Source organism: Anser cygnoides, chromosome 5 (genome assembly GCF_040182565.1).
Source record: "Anser cygnoides isolate HZ-2024a breed goose chromosome 5, Taihu_goose_T2T_genome, whole genome shotgun sequence".
NCBI lineage: Eukaryota > Metazoa > Chordata > Aves > Anseriformes > Anatidae > Anser > Anser cygnoides.
Window position 1 is genome coordinate 11,791,063 of NC_089877.1, and position 19,743 is coordinate 11,810,805.

Consider the following 19,743-nt stretch of genomic DNA (forward strand, 5'->3'; position numbering starts at 1 on the left):
ACCAAAGACAGTAAGGAATAAACGACAGCTGTGAAGTTGCACGCTCCGGCCTGAGCCCATCTCACGCCTTGCAGACAGCAGAAGCAGAAAGCTGCAGAGGGTGCAAGGCACATCCTCTATCCCTTGTCCGTGTTGGAATTCAGTAATTAATATTAAAAGAAATGACCAAACTCTGAGCACAACCATTTGTAGTCTGAAGTAGGGGCTTTTTCACTGCTGAGTCCACTCACGAAGGACCTACTTTGCCCAGACTCTCCCACCATTCACCAACACCACGCTGATATCTCGAGTCTTTGTGAATACTTTAAAACTCGAGCGAGCCCAAGTAGCAGCCCAACTTTTCTAGAAGTGCTGAACTGAGTCTAGAGAGCAGGGAACAAGTTATCACCAGCACATGTGTGCACCCCAATCCACTCTTACTGAATCTTAAAACTCCCACTGGAAGGCTGGCATTTTGCTACATTAGGGCATTTTTTTTCCTCTCACTGGCAAAATGTCTACCAGCTTCAAGGCAAGCAGAATGCGGGTCTTCTTTTTCAGCAAAAAAGCCCACTTTCTCTTCAAGACACACCACACTTATTATTTTTTTTCCTCCCCACAGACCTTGCTTTTGTTAAATGTTGAAAATTATAAAGTATGCCGCTCTCCCAGCTTCTGAAAGCAGTGCCATTCACATGAAGTACCAAAACGTAACTGCAAACAGACCCCAGAATATAATTTTATTTTGGGACAGCGGCAGACCTCCGTGTGAACAAGTTCAGCCTTCAGTTTTGCACATCAGGGTCTGGAAAAAAAATGGCTTCGGGAGCCCTATAGAGGTGCTTTTGCTTCTCTGACTTCTCACACACTATTCTTTCAAATGAATTTAAGGCTTTTCTTGTCCAAATCCCCGCAAAAGTAACCACACTGCAGTTTTTCTACTATTATGCAAATAGATTAATCAGCCAACGCTCCAGTGAGAATTAATTTATATTTGAATCAAATGAGGCCTAGAGCCTTTAGAGCCGAACCCCGGGCCAAGGCCTGGGCTAGGTAGCAACCTCATATTATTCATTTGACGAAATGTGAACTGACATAAATACCATGGCTCGCTTTCAATCCGATTACTCCGTTACCTCACATCAATGCTACCCCAGCCATCAGACTCTCGCGTCCCTCCTTTCACCAGCCCAGCGAACAACTGACAACTCCTCCCTGATAAACAAGCACCCACGCCGCCACCTCGGACCCCCACTCTTAACCCATCATCCCTGCTCAATGGCCCTTATTCGACAAGGTACTTTATTTTGTTTGTAGGAATCGGGGGCTAAACAGCCCAGAAATGCTGTTTTGCTGGGGGCTGCAATTCAAAGCTGCCCTTTCAGAGCTGCGGAGCACTCGAGGCGCTGACAATGAACACCCAAAAACATACAAGCATCATCTCTGCACATACATACACGCATGCACACATTTAATTTAACAGGATCGCTGACATCTGTTATCTTTCATACTCTCCTTAGCCCTTAAGTAACACAATGTTTTGGGCTACTATGTCCAAAGGTCAACGTAAAGTGAACCCACACTTTACACAGCACCCTTATACTAAACTCATGTTGACAACCACTAAATTCTTTCTATTGCACGGCACAGGAACTTGTTTTTTAAGAAGATTTTTTTTTCTCCTTTAAAACTGTAAGCATTTAAAAAGCTTGGCTAAACAATCCACCAGGTGTGAGAAAAGCCTTTTCTGTGCAGGCAGCTCTGTGTCAGGAAACCTACACTTTGTAATTAGATTAGCAAGCAAGGGCTGAATAGCTCTGATCAAAACATCTCCCCCCACATATTGTTTATAGCGCATAACTGATAACTAAGCTTCTCTAGTCATGGTGAAAATCTACTTAAATACGGGAGTCCTGCGCACTCTGGAATTTAAATGAAGAGGAAAATGAAACAAAGTGCACATTCTTAAAAAGCTATACGTAATTACTTGGCCCTCTTACCTAAAGAAGGCATTATTTGAAAATATTTGCCATAAACAGCCCCTGTGATTTAACAGTAGCTCTTCAGGAAAGCGCTGCTTGGAACACGACTGACCGAGGGGGCTTGGGATGGGATTTCTGCCTTAGGCACGTAGCTCCCAGTGAGCGGGCTGGGGGAGGAGAGGTGGGACAGCCATGCGGCACCCAGCGCCAGGGGACACCTGGGTCCCGAGCGGGAGAGGTGACAAGTGCCCGGCCAGGAGGATGACCTGAGGTTTTGCCACGTGCCCAGACAGCCTGGCTGTGTGCTGGAGTCAGCCTCCCAGCACAAATCCCAAGTTGGAAACATGTTGGCTTCATGGAGACACTAAGAGCCAGGTACAGCACGTTAGAGCAAGTCCTCCCTACCTGTTTGCTTAAGGGAAATGCCTACGTTCATGAAGACACGATGATAAATGTAAAATAAGCCAAGGCAAGGTTCTTCTTAAAGCTTTCAAACTCTGTTTTTCTTGGAAACAGCGAGATTGTGTCACAGTTTCATCCATCTGCTCTGAGTGCAAATGCCCCAGTTTTGAATTCTGATTTCCAGCCCCGTCTAGAGTCAGTCCCAGTTTGTACTCTGGGACCCGAAACCAGATGCAAGCCCTTGTATGAATCTATTTTTCCAAATAAAGATATTCAATTACCAGATCATTCCGCTCTGATCAGTACTTGTAAATCCCAGGATTAGTCCGTCCTTCTTGAGACAAAAATAGTAGGGATGAGCATCAGAATTGAGATTTAAAAACTGTCTTTGGCTGTAGGACACTGCAGAAATAGCAGAAGATAGCGTTTTGCAATGCTTATCCATGCCAGGACGATCCAACCCTACCAGATTTCCTTAGGTCAAATGTTAAAATCTACTAAATCTTACCCAGTACCCCTAAGGACCCTTCTGGAGGCACAGGATTTGATGCTTCCTAGCTTCTTCTTCTGTTTTTTAAAGAAATAGCGTGGAGAAGACAGACCAAATTCATGTCAGGATGAGAGCTGAAAACACGAATGCAACCACTAAAAGGTGATCTTTTGTACAACAGCTCCAATTTCTGCAGGCAGGACCAGAAACCTGAGAAAACCAGTTTCAAACTACGAAGACCCCATTCAAACATCCTGGCTGTCTAATTCTGAACTTCAGTTGTCTTTGGTGTTTCCCCTGCAGTATCCAAACTCTCCCAACAAAGTACTGAAAAGAGATGAGCACATTCAAATTCGCTTCTAGGGCTTAACCCCACTGCATTGAAATTAGCATGAGTTTTGCCCCTGACTTCAGCCCTGACAGAACGAGCAACACACTCAGGCCACAGCTACGGTAAAAAGGTTTTCTAAAATGTCCTTTACACATTTGCACTCTCCTCAGTCCAAGACATTTCCATTTGCTTTCAGTAAGCTGAAGACATAAATGGGGAACACACTTCACCAGGTATCTACCCAGTGTCAGGGCTAGTGAGAAAACAAAGGCAGCTTTTTTAGAAATACGTAGAAAACAGATTTTCTACAAGGTAAGCTCCCCTCAGAAAGGTTCTGGTCTTTGCTATTTGCTATTCCAAGGAAGCCTTACAGGCGCAAGCAAGACCAGAACCTCATCAGCCCTTCCTGGGGCGAAAGTGGAAGAGCTCTTCATCACCGAACATGGTGAAGCCGAGCTGTCTGCGAAGCAAAGGTTTTCTCCACCCGAAGCAGCTCAAGTCAGTGAAAAGCATGCCAGGGGGACAAAGAGAAATGCATCTGCCTTCTTCTGCCTGTCTTTTCAATTTAATCCAGTTAACTGGGAGCAGAGCACACAGACCAGAGCTTGGTGACTCACTTCTCATCAGCTCTACTAAGGTAAACCCCCAAGGGACAAAGTTCATCAGCCCTCTTCTTCAGACAGAGCTCCAGAAATTAAATACACTCCATATCAACATCCACACAAACACCTGTGTATTTCTGTAGAAACTAAGTATTGCACCTTTCCCCAGAAGTCCACACATGTAGACTCTTCCTCTATGGAGCCACTACAGGTTGCCAGAGATGTACAGATGAAGATAGCAACGATTATGGCTGCTTCTGGAACTGTGAACCCACCACCTCACTGAAGGAGATCACTAGCAAGGCTTCCACAGTGAAATCACTGATTGCCTAGTGATTTGAATTATCATGAGAGAAAAAAATATATATATATTTATATAAATCACACCAGCACTCCCAACTGGAAAAAAAGTCTTTTTTAAAAGAAATTCCACCATTTCAATTCTAAGAGTATTAGAGAAGTATTAGAGAAACCCAGCAAAAAATTTTGCACTTTTTTTCTTGCTAAGTAACAGTTACGGTGTTTCTTTACTTTCCTCATCACACCTCTTAGTTTCAGTGAAAGATGTCTGTTGGCACAAACAGGTCCTCAGCGTTTGCAGCAGAATGCGCAGCATGACTTTCCAGCTGGCGCGGCACACCCTGGTGTGGGTGACCGGGCCATTTGGAGCTCTCTTTAGCCAGCGAGCTGAGAAATTTGCCACTGTTGTAAGCAAAGGATGACCGCTTGAGTTTGTGTTTTGGAGGAGCAGAGATAAACCCTGCTCCGGGAAGGGGAGGAAAACCCAACCAGTAAGTCTTCATACCTTCTTAATCAGAATGAGAGAAACACAGACTGAAGAAAGTAAACGGGAAGGTATTGCTTTCCCTCAGTCTCCACGCTTCGTCCGTGCGGTCTAACTCAGAACCTTGTGGGCAGAGACCACGACTGAAGCAAGCAGTGCCGCAGCCCCAGCATCCAAGAACCCCAACAGCCACTGCCCCGTTCCCAGCCCGTTTCCCCCATGGTAAAGAACTGGGAAACTAAGGCAGAGAATGAAGCAGCACGTTGCATTTTGCAGATCCCAGCTCTCCAAACGCGCACATCCTAGCTCATGAAAGGAGCTGGTTTTAGGGAGGTTGCATGTTTGCTTGTTTATTAGACAGATCAGTGGAGAAGAAAGAAGAGGGACTGTTCGAGACCAGATTTTTTTTTTTTAAACAAAGGTGGAGGTTGGGGAAAAGATAAAAGGACGAAGTGGGCAAAAATAATCAAATTTGGAAGAAAGGACGCAAATTAAACAGGCTTGGAAGGAGTTCGTAAAGCGCAAGCAAGACACAGAGACTAAACTAAAGTTAATTACTTCTGACACGATCGGATCATCTGGTTGCATTTCAGGCCGCGTGCACTCTAGGCTGGCCAGGATGAATGGCGAGGGAAAAGAAAGTAGCTCTCCCCTCCAGGTCCCTTTGCCAAGTCTGGGCTGTGCGCTCTGCCCAAGATCCCTCTTTCTTTGCGCAGAGAGAGAGGGGGGGAGAGGAGAGAGAAACACAGTTAACCACCTGTCAGGGCTGAGGACACAATAAGGCAGCCCCCAAAAGAGCTTTTCATGCATGCGTAATATATTTGTTCAGCTATTCACTTAATGAAGCTGATAAATGTGATGCGAAACAATAGTCAAGTTAATCTATTTAGTAAAATGTTTTGAGACTCTCAGGCGATGTTAAGGAGGGTAGTGTGTTCGGGGACATTTTCATTTCAATACGCTCATCTCTCCCCTCTTAGGGGGGTTCAAGCAACCTATGTGAATATAATTTCTTATAAATGTGTCTTTAATGGGTTTAATTCACCCTTGCCAGCTGTTTTTTTAGCTATTTTGTAAGAGCAAAACAAACGTGCCAGGCTTGGAAAGCTAGTTAAAATTAGTTTCGGTCACCGGGGCCAAGCTATATTTCCTGCAAACCATCTGCTTGATTGGCACAATAGAAGGATTTTCAAGAAAAGGGGAGGTGTGTGGGGGGGGGGGGCTCTAGAAAAGCCCTGCGCGATCCACCGGCCGCCCTTCCCCTTCCCGGCGCTGAACCCCGAAGGAGCAGCCCCGGGGCGGCTCCGGAGCGCCTCGCCCCGCGGCCCCGGCTCGGGCACGGCGGCGGGGCCAGGCTGCGCCCCTCGGGCTCGGCGGTCCCGGGGCCGGGACGGGCCGGGCCGGGCTGAGCCGAGCCGAGCCGGGCCGGGCCAAGGCAGCGCTGCCGCGCCCGGGGCGAGCCGCGGGGCCGGCGGGCTGGAAGCGGCGGCTCCCCCGATTTCATGCGGATTACCGGCCGCCGATGGGACACACGCAGGCTGCGAGCCCTGCCCCCTCCCCACCGCCCGCGTTTGTCTTTTCTTAGCCTAAGTGGGGGCGACAAAGAAAGGGAGTGACTTTTAAGAAATAAATTTGAAGATAACGACATTAAAATGAATGGCAGGAAGCACAAAACCGCATGAGCATAGGTCAAATGGCATTAGTCACAGGTTTTATCCTGGGACATTAGAATGCCCTTCTCTTAAGCGATCGCCGCCTTTGAAAAGAAACTTCCAAAGGCGATCGCTTAAAATAAGATCCTTTCGTCTGATTTCTTGGTTTCTTATGGTCTATCTTCCCTTTCAATAGATGTCTAGTCCCTTTCGCCTTGGTGCTTAAGGAATTCTTTACGAGCGTGCTCGGACGCACCGCAAGGAACCGGGTCCACGCGTGCCCCAGCATGCGCTTGACCCAACCTTGCCGAAAATGTCAGCTCCCCCCACACACACCTTTTTTTTTTTTTAGACCGGCCAAATTAGCAGCAGTCGGTCCCTAGCGCGGCCAAGTGCCCCCGAGCGCACGGGCACGAGAAGCGCTGCGCCACCGCGGAGGCACGGGGCGAGGACCGCAGAAGCCGGGGCGCTGCTGCTGCTGCTGCTGGGGGTGGCGGTAGCAGAGCCCCCGGCCCCTCTTCCCCCCTGCTTCGCAAGCCCCGGGGGCTACAAGGGGGGCTACAGCCCGCCGCGGGAAGGGGGTGGCCCCCGAGCATCCCCCCGTCCTGTCCCTTTTGCTTTACCTGCTAAGCGTGGAGACGAGCGCGGCCGGGGAGGGGGGCACACGCTCCGGCCAAGTTTTATTTCAAAGCGATGCTTTCCGAGAGCCGGTCCCCCGCCGCAGATGCTCGTCTGCTTGGAGGGCAGCCTGCGGCACCGGGGAGGCTCGGCAGCATCCCCGGCGGAGGCTTCGGGGGCCGGTTCCACCCTCCCTAGTAAATAACTTTTTGATTTGGATCAGGGGAGAGGTTTAACAGACTTTCTTTCTTCCTTAATGTGATATAAATCGCAGATGCACTTTTATTGAATGGTTAAAGCATCGACATGGAGATAATCAACACAAAACGGCCGGACAAAAACCATCGAGAGAAATAAAGCTGGTTAATAAGATTTTTGAGAAAGCTTTGTGTTAAAAAGTAAAAAGGGAAAACAGCTGAAGGTGACAGTTAGTTCATGGTTAATAGGATCAAGGCTGCATGGCTGAGCTGCACACTTCTGCTTGCAAAGGTTCAGCCGCACCAAAGGGCTGAATGGGGTGCTTTTAAAACATAGGACGTTTAACACATCTGTTATATTCCGCAGCGGAGAAGTCAGGTAAAACCGCTCTCAATAGTCGCTTTCATCGTCCAAAGGCCACGAAGCACACCCGCGCCGCGCCGCGCCGGGCGATGCGCACACGCCCGCCCTGCCCCAAAGCCGCGCTCGCTGCTGCGCCGCCGGTCGGACCCCGCGGCCGGGGGGCTGCCGGCCGGGGGGGGGGGGGTGCTCAGCCCAGCGCCCCCAAACTCCGCGGCACCGCCTCCCTTTCCCCGGCCGGGGGGAAGCTCTTCCTCCCCCGCCGCTAAGTTATCAGCTCGAGATGAAGCTCCCCTCCCGAGCGGGAGCAGCCCCTACAAAACCGCCTCGCTCTTTCCCACTCCCAGAATCGAGTTACCCCGGCCCCAAGCGGTCACCCCCCTCGGTGGGCGGCTGCGAGCCCCTTCGCCGGCCCGGGGACCCCCCCCCCACTCCGAGAGCACCCCACAAGCCGCGGGTCCCGCTGCGGGACGGGCTCCAGCCCCGGCGGCTCTCGGCACGTTTCTCCCCCTCGCCGCAGCCTCACTCCGCGCTCTCCCGGTTGTATTTTCCGTGCCCCCAAAGCCGGTGCTTTCCTGACAGCCCGTAGCAGAGTTTAGATGAATATTTATTGATTTATTTCCTAACCTCAGCGGGGGAGCGGCAAATAAATTTAGTGCTTTCTTTAAATAATTCCCTTTCTACGAGGCAAGATGTCATTCGAAACTTTTAAATAGGCATTTAATTAGCCTATGTGTGTTGCCTCGGAACAAAACCCTGCTGGGAGCCTTTGGAGCGACGTCTTCCAAAGAGGCGGTCAATATGCAAAATTGATGACTACACTTTCTTTGTGGCTCGGCCATTGTGCGCGGGGTGCTTATGAAGTCTAATCCAATCATAAATTGCGGCCCCGGACCAATGGGGAGCCCCGGGGCGGCCGGTGAATGAAGCTCCGGAGGAGAACTTTGTTGAACCCCATTGTTGGGGCTGTCACCGCTCAAAGAGCCCGAGCGGGGCTGACCACTATAAAACCCCGCATCCAGGAGGAAGGGCACAGAGAACCCTGCCCGGCTCGCCAGCGGGATCTTGGCAAGAGGGCACGCAGACAGACAGGCAGGCAGGCAGGCAGACGGCCGGGAGGGCGGGCGGGCGGCCCCGGCGATGATGTTCCCCAGCCTCATCGCCCCGCCGGCCGTGTACCCCAGCCTGCTGCGGCCCACGCCCACCCTCACCTTGCCGCAGTCGCTGCAATCCGCTTTCTCCGGCCACTCCGGATTCCTGGTGGAGGACCTGATCCGGATCGGCCGGCCCTCCGCCTTTCCGCCGCGAAGCGCCCCGGCGCCCAGCATGTCCCCCCCGGCCGCCCGCACGGACGCGGCCACGCCGGAGCTCGGCAGCCCGGCCGCCTCCAGGAGGGGCTGCCCGCCCCCGGCCTCCGCCTCCCCCGGCGGGGACTCCACTTTCCTCAAGTTTGGGGTCAACGCCATCCTGGCCTCCGCCCCCCGCGCCGGTAAGCGGGGGTGGGGGCGGCGAGGGGAGGGGGAGAGGGACGGGAGGGAGCGGGCTTCGGGGCGAGGAAGAGGAGGAGGAGGAGGGAGGAAGGCAGGCAGGGACCCTCCGGGGTCCGGCTCCGCAGCCTCGGCGCCGGGAGCGGGCGGGCGCCTGGACGGGGGCAGCGGGGCCCCGAGCTCGCCCTGCCCTGCCCTGCCCTCCTCCCTCCCTGCAGCCTCCGTCCCAGCCTCCCTACCCCCCTTGGTCCCCGGCCGCAGGACCCCCCCGGAGCCTAACCCTCTTTCTCTCCTAGAGTCCTCGCCGGCGGTACTGCAGAGCGGCCCCCCCAAGGCGTTCTCCTTCCCGTACTTTGACGGATCCTTCCAGCCCTTCATCAGATCCTCCTACTTCCCAGGTAGCGCCCCCCCCCCCCCCCCCCGGCCCCCTGCCCTCTTTCAGCACCACAGCCGCAGCGGCCAGCTCCCGCCTGCCCGCGCCAAGCGCGCCCCCGACGCACCTGCGGCGCGCCCCCGACGCGGGGAAACGGGGGGGGGGACACCGCGGCCCTGCCCGCACCGCCCCGGCCCGATGCGGGGAGAGCAGCTCGCCATAATCCCCCCAAATCTAATTACCCCAACAAGCCATTAATGTGAAGGGAAAACAGGGGAAGGGGGGAAGAGGAAGAAACACCCCGAGCTCCTCCATTCACGCTCCGGATAATGGAATTTGCTCCCTTTCTCCGGCGGGTGAATAGCCTAACAAAAACAACTTGAGCTTTATAAATAGCTTTTCATGTCCATTTAATGAAAATGATTTGGGGAAAGAGACGATTGTGCCATCAGTATTCTCCCGAGGAGCCTGGCATGCCGTTGTGTTTAGTTTGAAAGTGTAAATCTCTTTTGTCCCAATAATATATGGCGTTAGCTGCTTGTCCTCAGTCTTTTTCTGTTAGTTCATTACTACACAATTACCATTCACGCTTCATTAGCATCTCTGTCTCTCTTGGGGAGGTTCTCCCCCCCCCCTTTTTTTTTTAAAGGCAAAACTCTGCCCTTTTTATCATACCAATGCCATTGGGAGCCAGGCAATGTGCTAATTAGCTGATACTTTTCATGGCTTCGGGTTGAATTCTCCAACTTGGGGGAGGGAGGGAGGGAAGGAGGGGGGAGAAGAGATTAATATAAGAAGCCGAATACCGATTGATCAGAACTGCATCTGAAGAGGGCTGGTTTTGTTCGAGCTAGCAAAGTCCTCATTTTCATCTCAAGCATAAAAAGAAGTGTCTGAGACGATAAAAGCTTTTTTCTAAAAAAAAAAACCAAACCAACAAGTGCTTCTGAGCAGCAGAGCGAGGTTTTTTCTTACACCTCCATCTCAGGGACCCCTGAGCCCCCCAACAAAGCAGGCCACCACTGTCACATCTCACGCGTTTGAGCCGATGGCTTTAATCCTGGTTACTGGGGGGCTATTTGGGCAGAAGGCTCCTTTTGGGGCCCCAGCCGGCCCGTCCAGTGGGGTGCCCTCCGCTCAGCCCCCTCGCTCTCCCGCAGCCGCCTCGGCCGTCGTGCCCATCCCCGGCACCTTCTCGTGGCCCCTGGCCGCCCGCGGCAAGCCCCGCCGCGGCATGCTGCGCCGCGCCGTCTTCTCCGACGTGCAGCGCAAGGCGCTGGAGAAGATGTTCCAGAAGCAGAAGTACATCAGCAAGCCCGACAGGAAGAAGCTGGCGGCCAAGCTGGGCCTCAAGGACTCGCAGGTGAACGGGGTGATGGCGGGGAAGGGGGGCGCGAAGAGCCAGGGCTGGGTCAAGAGCAGGGGAGGAGAAAGAGGGATGGGAGAGGGGAGAGCTGCAGGGCCGTGAGCGTTGGCCAGAGCCATGGGAGCAGCACGATCCCTGGGTTGGGATGGATCACAGCCCTACCGCCCCCCTACCACCCGGAGGCCAGGGTCAGGCTGCGCATTCCTGTTAGCTCTGTCACGGACACGACCGACACGGGCATGCAGCCAGCAGGGCCTCGCTGGTTCCTGCTTTACTGAACTGCTTGTGTCTGGCTTCCCTCCCGCCCAGGTGAAGATCTGGTTCCAGAACAGGAGAATGAAGTGGAGGAACTCCAAGGAAAGAGAGCTCCTCTCTTCTGGCGGCTGCAGAGAACAAACCCTCCCCACCAAGTTCAACCCTCACCCGGACCTCAGCGACGTCGGCAAGAAGTGCGCAGGAGAGGAGGAGGAGGAAGAGGAAGCTCCCACCACGTGCCTGCCCAGCCCGCGGCACCCCCTAAGCTACCACCAGTCCCCAGAGCACCTGCACTTGCGGGACAGACTGGACTCCCAGCTGCCTCCTTCCCCATCTCATTCCAGCAGCCCCAGCAAACCCTCAGACTTCTCAGACTCAGAGGAAGAGGATGATGAGGGGGAAGAAGAAGAGGAGGAGATCACGGTCTCTTAGGTCACCTGCCTGCCCCTACCATCGCACGGGGACATTGCAAAGATGTAAATAACAGAGTGCTATAAATTGAAGAGGCCACATCCCACCTGCATGTCCACATGCTTCTCCAGGGCAGGTTCTTTACCACACAGACGTAAGCCTCCCTGCTCAGAGGTATTCCTTATTTTGTGTCCCACGTGAAGGCTTTCATACTCGTAGCATCAGTCAGCCTTCTCACAACCCCTTCTCCACGCTTCCCAACCAGCACGTGCTCAGCTAGCCGTACTCCCCTGAAAGCAAGCACCAGGCAGCTCCTCCCCTTACAGCAGGGAAGAGAGCGCATCCTACTGCGGGAAATGCTTTTTCCAGACCAAACACCATCATCAGCGACAACAAAAATACAGACACCGTGGCCGTTTTTACCACTGTTCAAGTGCATTTCCAGCAGCTACTAAAACTTGGAAACCTGAAGACCGGCTGACCTTGCAGCTTGCTCCTCCAAAGGTCAGTAACGTGAACGAGGTACAGCCCAGCGCCGCCTCCCCCCGCGCTCACCCCGAGCAGCCCGGCACCTGCACAACAAGCCCCTGGACATCACCGCTGCTGATGTAAGGTATAAGGTAACAGCATGCCTTGTGCAATGGGGACCTCCGGTGTTTATCTATTTCCCCTTTTAATTGTGCATCGTTCTTCCCTACCAAGCACTGTAACTCACTTTTCTGCCCACAGGCCTGTGCTTGTTTTCCACTTTGCCTCTGCTGTTTGTGATGTGGACAGAGGAAAGTGGATGTGCCTCTTTGATTTTGACTGAACTTGGCTGTCTTTGCACAGCTTATATGAACTGTACGCTATTTTGTACACTTACTCTGTATGGATGTTTTATACCAAGGTTATTGTGAATGAATATAACAACGGCTCAACAAGGTTTCCCTTTTTTTTTTTAAAAGAAACAACAGCTAAACTACACACAAATGCAGCTGTTTAATTGTGTAACTTATAAAGAAACGCCTTTATTTTGTATTTTACTGTGTACAGACTTTAAATATGTGTATATATAATAAAGCAAATGTTTGTCAAATAAAATAAAGTAGCCTTCTGAGCTTGGTCATTTAGCACTACTTGGTTCCTGTTTGCAAGCTACTGTATGTTGCGTCTGGGGCCAAATAGGGAAAACAAAATAAAACTACCCTTTATCAACACTACAGTAATTCAGTAAAGTAAGGTAGCCAGAAAAAAAAAACATTTTCTAAGGAAAGATAGTTCTGGTAGGACAAAGCTAAAACAAATGGAACTAGCCTGATCGTTCTTTGCTTAGTTTTTATCAGGCACCACAGTAAAATCCACACCACCTGTTGAATCTACAGGAGCTCCACTACATGGGAGTACTCATTCATATTAAGTGTGTGCAGAAATAGCACAGGAATGGATTCAGTGATCACATGAGTCAGAAAGAAGGTATTCACCCTCACAGAAGAACTTAGTTCTCATTTGGAGAGGTTTTAAATCTCTAAAAAGATAACCTAGCACATATTGCAGTATGAATTAGGACATTTGAATTAAGATGAATTCTGCTCTTCCCAAGACCTAATTGTTAGAAACTCCCCCTTCTCAGGCTGTCTGTCTTCTTTTATATCTTCAAAGCTCAGTAGCCTCCCAAAAATGCAGCCATTAAAAACCCCTTTATTCATGTTCTTTCTGAATAGGCAGGAGAAATATGTTCTTTTTAACTTTGACAACAGTTTTTTTTTTTTTTTTTTTTTAAATCCTTTCAAGAATAAAAACATATTTTTTAGTAACTTCTAGAAGAGGGAGATCACAGCCTAATTATGTTACGCCACATCTACAATATATGTTTGAAAAACATTCGTCCAGTCTGCCACATGCAGAGGGACAGGAACACGCCACCTGCTGAGAAAATGTTTCCAAGTTCATCAGAGCACTCCTCTCCCCTGAGCACCAACATCACAAGTGCAGGAGGACTTTCTGTCTTTGACTGAAAGGAAGCAAGTGCTTCCAAGATAGGAAACAAAACAAAATCATCTCCCACCCTTGCTTCTGACTTGACACAGGCTGTATAACTGTCAGTCCGTGCTCTTCCAACTGGGACAGCACTCCCTTAGCTAAACAAACCCACCAATATAAACACATCTATAACCATTTCTATTCCTTCTTTTTCTAAGATTTTTTCACTACATTTTATTGTATGTATCAGTCACTTTTCAAAAACAAAAAACAGCCACACAACAACTTTGAAACCCCAGTCCTCATATCCACAACACAAATCTTTTCATCCATGAGACAAAAGGAGAAGAAAACACAGTATTCTCCAAGAACAAGAGCTCATAAAGACGGTTCAAAAAAAAAAAACACTCACGTTTAGACATCAGAAGACATTATTTATGATAGTTCTTGACTAATAAATGCAGTGCTTTGCTTTTCACGGAGGTCTACAGAACAGTTTCCTTTAGTACACAAAAGATCGTGTTGCTGGGTGGCTCCATGGGTCCCAGCACCTAAGCTATAGCCAGGAGGCTGCGGTACCTGATTATTTGCACTAAGCACCACTCTTGCCTTAGTAGGCAATAGACTTTAAGAAGCCAGAAGTCCCATCCAAGACTGACTTGATTTTTTTGATGTAATATTAAAAGCCTGGGACTAACAATAATCAAGAAATACCACCTGGCCCTGGTAAACATCAGCTCAAATTTCCTTCACCCTTTCCACAGCTCCTCAACGTGGGCAGGCCACATTCGCATTTGGCGTGACCCAGGAGAAATCAAGGAGCAAGACAACATAGGCAGAATGAGGGATTGAGCACAACTGTATTTATTTAGAGAAAATCGATGACAGGCAAAAACAACAAAAAAAAGAGTCCTTCCAAGCAAGCCTCACTCACTGTCAGAGCCCTCGTGATGGGATCAAGCATTCGGACTAGGAACACGCAGTATTACTTAGAGCGGCCCAGTGAGAAAGGAAGCAGTATGATGCTACACACGGCAGAAGAAAAAACAGGATCTATCTCCACGGACTTACTATTGGAAAAAGATGTTGCTAAACAAACTCTTCAGCCTTAAATGTAAGTCAAGCATGTGTTACAATGCAAAGCTAATACATAACACCCTAGGTATTTTTAGTTAGTAACACACACCACAGAAAAATATTTTTCCCTTGCATGCAGGTAGCTGAGTTCTGCTGAAACAAAGCTTTCATTACAAAGGCCACTTAATTAAGGGTACAACAACCCCTTTTAACAAAGGCATGCAAGGTCTCCAGCTACTCCCCCATCAGGTAATTGGGCACACCTGGCCAGGACACTCATTTCAACTGTCTTCTACCCCTCTAACACCTTGCAGCCATAAGCAATTGATAGTATACAGCAGACCACTACAAAGAGAACAAATCAAGCACATGCAGAATTTATCTCACAGATCACAAAGGAAAATCGAACAGCAAGTATTTTAAAGCTTATCCAAAAACGCATCCCCCAACCTTACCTAAAAGGTTACACAAACATGCACTGAACAGCAGCTAGCACAATCTACTTCATGTTCATTCCAGTAAAACAGCTCTTGTGTGCATTATCAACAACAGGTACCCTGGACAACACATTATTATCTGAATATCAGCTCTGTAAGCGATAGAGAACCCCATAACAGTTATTTAAAACCTCTGTTTGTACAAATCTATTAAGCACAAAGCCATAGTTGAGTAATCTATAAAAACATTTAATTAAAAGACACATTAAAAAATCATAAAGTACTCCAAAAACAACAGGTACCATCACTCATACTATAATATAGAAACAAAGAACACATTCAAAAATCTGAGCAGATGCCATTTATCCATAATCCCTTCTGACTCAGTGTTCAACAAGCTACTAGTCATCTTACACCTTTTGGTCTTTATAGTTGGTCTGTGCTTGGAACATCATTACCAAAAATAATTATTTTATAGCACTCTTTCCAGCATACCATCATTAAATTTTATCCTGCTAGACAAACATCCTTACTAAACAAAAAAATTCCTAGAATTGCTATTTAACAAGTAAAATCCCACACCTAAAATGTGAAACTTAACAATCTTACTAACTTTTTTCCAACAAAGTTTTCTTTTCCTTGCAGTGAAAAGACCACCAAATAAACACCAAGCACAACCATCTGAAGTTCAGAGAGACCTTAATATCAACGTATAAAGCTGGTGTTTACTCACCACCTGCAGCTTGCAGGAACGCAGTCCCCTCTCAAATGCTCCCATTTCAGGTTCCTCTTTGCTGAAGGTTTCCTTCCTGACCGAGAGTTCACAGCTACTATGGGATGACTAATGCAGGACAGCTGTGCCAAGGGAAGGCTGCAGAAGTAGCTACACCTTCCTCTGCCTCCTGTTAAGAATAGAAACTGAGTCATTAACCTCAAATGTGGAGAGATTCCAGTTGCTTTAGAAGGAGCTGCTGACACCTGGGCTTGCTCCTGGTGTGCATCACACAGGGAGCTCAGCTTGGGTCTATTTCTAAGAGTAAAAGGTTTCATCATTCACTATCAACAGAGGGAATGTCAGAGGCCACCTCCCCACGTTCCCCCAAGCCAGCTTATCTTGCTGTGGCTAGTACAAAACTGCTGGCCAGGGATCATTCTGTTTGTTTGAATACAACTCTATGCTTTTGAAAAGGAGGGAAAGTGGCAGGAATGCCTCCTTGCTGTCATGGAGGTGGAATAATTTCCACATTGAATGGTGGCACCAGATGTTTTGAAACCTCAGCGCTGGAACAAAACAAGGCTGATGCCCTGGCACCAGGGCACCACAGCGGGTAGCCCCGCGTTGGACTGTGCCAGTTCTTCTATGTGTCCATGAAAGAACACATCTGTACAAGTAGAAATCATCTAGTAAACCATAGCTGTTAACACAATGCACAGTAAAACATATTTATCCTATCTTTATGAAACACTGTCCTTCCTAACAACAGTAAGCAAGAAATTCTTGCTAGCCATCTTGCATTGGCAATGCTGCAGCTAAGCTGGGGGGAAAAAACAAACAAACAAACAAACAAAAAGACCTTAAATTGTCTCCTTTGATGAGCACCTCTCATCCAGGAAAGATTTAAGATTACGATCTTAAAGGCGAAGAGGCCAGGACACAAGGCCTTGGTTTCCAGCAGCCACAGGAGCAGTCTGAGGCCTGCGAAAGACAGAGCTGCCAGCACTGACCCCAGCCAGAGGGAAAGCGGGCTCCTCTAGGGAGACCCAAGTTCAGGTCCCTAAAACACTGACTGCCTTCAAGAAATCTTTACTCAGGAAGCTTAAGGTAGCATTTGACATGGCAGCTATGGGCTCTACTGCTGTCAAGAGGAATAAGGCTAGGCCTCACTCCTGGTTGTGTTTCCTCTTCTCCCCTTGCCAAACGCACATCCCCTGGCAGGTACCTGGGCCAAAATGATCATTAAAGAGCTGAAAGCTGCAGAGAACTGATTTGTCTTATTTGATTTGCTTTGATTTCAGACGATCTAGCACCTGGAACTGCCATGCTAGTGTGTCAGACCTCTAAGGGGCAGAAATGCCCAGCTTGGAGGGGAAGAGGTGTAGAAGATCATCCCTTCTGCCAGCCTTTGTTACTAAATCCTTTATTCTAAAATGCAGGAGCCTTAAATACATCTAAATTCTGCATTTTTATTTATTTATTTATTGGCCTTGACTGAACCTGATATAAAAGAAAAACACTGTTCAAACACCCAAAGAGACTCCAGCACCACCGTCCCAGCCCAAAGGACATGCATATAACACCAGCGAAAGCCCATCAGAGCAGCCAGGACCTTTGAGGAGCACTTTAATGAACTTGCATAAGCACCAGGTATGCTGCTTTTACTTAGTTTTACCTCCCTTACAAAAAAATTACCACACCTGACATTGTTCTCTGGGAAGAACTCTGTGTCCTAACAGCTGCCTTGCACTGGGTGGTGCTGGTTCACTGCGACCCCCCCCCCCAAGAGAAAGGTGCTCAGGCTCAGTCAGGTGTCACTCAACATGCTATTTATTAGCATTGACACTATGAGAAGAGAACATCGTGAGCAGCCTTATATCCCTTTAGGTGAGGGAACCCTGAGAGGCGTGGCATCAAACAGGCCTCAGAGCCACACACAGCATACTGGTCAGCCCTGCCTGTAGAAGAGACTGTCCTCTTTTGGCCAGTTGAGTTATTACAGGATTCTTCTTACCAGAAAACAACTCTCTTCATCATTTCAGCAGGCAGGGAAAAGGTTGTTCTCCCAAGAACAAAAGGCAAGGCCACGCAGGTGGCTTGGTCAGCGGTGCCCAGCAGGGGCTGCCAGCGCTCTCCACTACGAGGATGGCTGAGGGGGGGTGATTTCAGGGGTTGAGTTCCTCAGCACAGGCCCGAGGGCCGCACTGTGCTTGCAGCGCGGCTGTGCTGGGCTTGCACGGCTGGGTTATGGCAGCGCGGGCTGCAGGGCGGCCTCTGTGAGAAGAGGCCTCTGTCAGGCAGAGCCAGGGCCAGTGGGCTCCAAAAGGGACCCACCTCTGGCTGGAGCCCAGCAATGCTGATGGTGCCTCTGTGATAACATAGTTCAGAAAGGTTAAAACGACAACGAAAATATACACAGCAGCAGCTATTGAGTGAGAGGAGTGTGAAAATGTGAGAGAACCAGCCTTGCAGAGACCAAGGTCGGTGCAGGAGGTGCTCCAGGCGCGCAGCAGCGGTTCCCCTGTGGCCTGTGGAGAGGCCCCTGGTGGAGCAGGCTGCCCCCCTGCAGCCCACGGGTCCCACACGGAGCAGATCTCCACGCTGCAGCCCATGGAGGAGCCCCCAGTGGAGGAGGTGGATGTGGCCTGGAGGAGGCTGCAGCCCGTGGAGAGGAGCCCACGCAGGAGCAGGGGGTCTGGGGGGAGCTGCCGCCCGTGGGGGATCCGTGCTGGAGCAGTTTGCTCCTGAGGGATGGCCCCCGTGGTACAGAGCCATGTGGGAACAGTGCTTGAAGGACGGCATCCCATGGGAGGGACCCCACACTGGAGCAGGGGAAGAGCGTAAGGAAGAAGGACTGGCAGAGACAAAACATTAGGAACCAACTGCAACCCCCATTCCCTAACCCCTTGTGCCAGTTGAGGAAAAGAGGTAGAAGAACTGGAAACGATTCTGAACCTGAGAAGAAGACGGGTGAGGGAAAAGCGGTTTTAGTTTTGTTTTTATTTCTCAGTCTCCTAGTCTGTTATTCACTGGCGATAAATTAATTTTCCCCAAGTCAAGCCTGCTTTGTCCATGATGGTGATTAGTGCCTGCTCTCCCTGCAGGGCTGGGCTCTCAACCCACAAGCTCTTCTGTCATATTTTCTTGCCCTGTCTTGCTGAGGAGGTGGAGCATGAGTGTGGCTGGCAGGGCACACTCAGGCTAACTTATGTGTGACTCAGTAGCTCCTTGATGGAAGATGATCTTCCAGTCAGGATTACTACTAGATTACTCACTAGAAGCAAGAACCTCCTCCCTTCTGCCTGTGGACCCCTTCTTAAGTCAAGGTCCTTCAGAGCTCCTAACTGCCCAGCCCCATGTGGGTGAACCTCTTATACGAGCGGGAGGAGGAATTACCCATGCTTGGCTAGAACATGGTCTCTATCCCTTGGAGCTTCCTCAGCCTCCTTAAGGCTCCAGTGAAGAAACAAATTGAAAACATCTGTATATCAAGGAACGAGAGGACCATGGATTTTCTGACTGAATAACCGAATTGAGATGTAGATGGAGAAGTACTCGCCTACAGACAGTTCTCTTAAAACTGACAGAGATGGGGATTGTCCTCAGCTGCTGTGCTCTGCTCTAACCCCCAAAAGTCTTTTCCTGCTTGACTATGGGGTTGAGGACTGAGGGCTTTATAAGGTCCACAGGCAGCTGCTCCTCTCCTGCCAATGTACTGCAAACATATTGTGAACAGCAACCTGGTATGGATCCTCCAGTGCTAAGGAGGGGCTCTAAGTGGCAGATCGTCTGTTTCATTAAAAACTAGAAATCACTGAGGAGAAGGAGGTAGCTCCACACCTCCAACCCTCGGTTATCACACCTGACACAGAGGTTAATGTCAGAATCATCAGCATCAGTAAAAGGGTAAACTGCGCACAAATGCAGAAGAGAGGACGGAAGCCTGTAGGGTACCAGGAGGTACTTCCTCTCCGGCTCTTGAAGCGACTACTTCAAGACACCAGTGGAAAAGATCAGTGGAAAGCAAAGGATGTAAGTACATGTCACAGGCTGCAAACTGATCTACTTCTTAAAATGACTCCAGGGAATTTCCCCTTTGACTGCAGAAAGGAAGTCTGGGCTGATCCTAAAGCACTGAGAAATTATGAGGTGGATCTGGGCAGGATATAAAATAAGAATAAAATGGGATGTTGGAAACAGAAACACCAAGCAATAAAGGTTAAAGAGAAGGTGAGGTAAAGGAAAAAATATGTGAAGTTGAG

General features: G+C 49.7%; 1 protein-coding gene across 1 annotated transcript; it reads left to right on the forward strand.

Annotated features, from left to right (window-relative positions):
* The first annotated feature begins 8,287 nt into the window (after positions 1–8,287).
* DBX1 (developing brain homeobox 1) lies at positions 8,288–12,236 on the forward strand. Its single transcript, XM_066997209.1, has 4 exons — positions 8,288–8,887; positions 9,182–9,283; positions 10,419–10,621; positions 10,934–12,236. The coding sequence occupies exons 1-4, from the start codon at positions 8,539–8,541 to the stop codon at positions 11,309–11,311; spliced, it is 1,032 nt and encodes a 343-aa protein (XP_066853310.1). The 5' UTR covers positions 8,288–8,538; the 3' UTR covers positions 11,312–12,236.
* The last annotated feature ends 7,507 nt before the right edge of the window (positions 12,237–19,743 follow it).

Coding starts and splice junctions, on each gene's coding strand:
- DBX1 (XM_066997209.1), top strand. CDS start 8,539: ATGATGTTCCCCAGCCTCATCGCCCCGCCGGCCGTGTACCCCAGCCTG. Junction 8,888..9,181: donor GGCCTCCGCCCCCCGCGCCG/GTAAGCGGGGGT, acceptor TTTCTCTCCTAG/AGTCCTCGCCGGCGGTACTG. Junction 10,622..10,933: donor TGGGCCTCAAGGACTCGCAG/GTGAACGGGGTG, acceptor CCTCCCGCCCAG/GTGAAGATCTGGTTCCAGAA.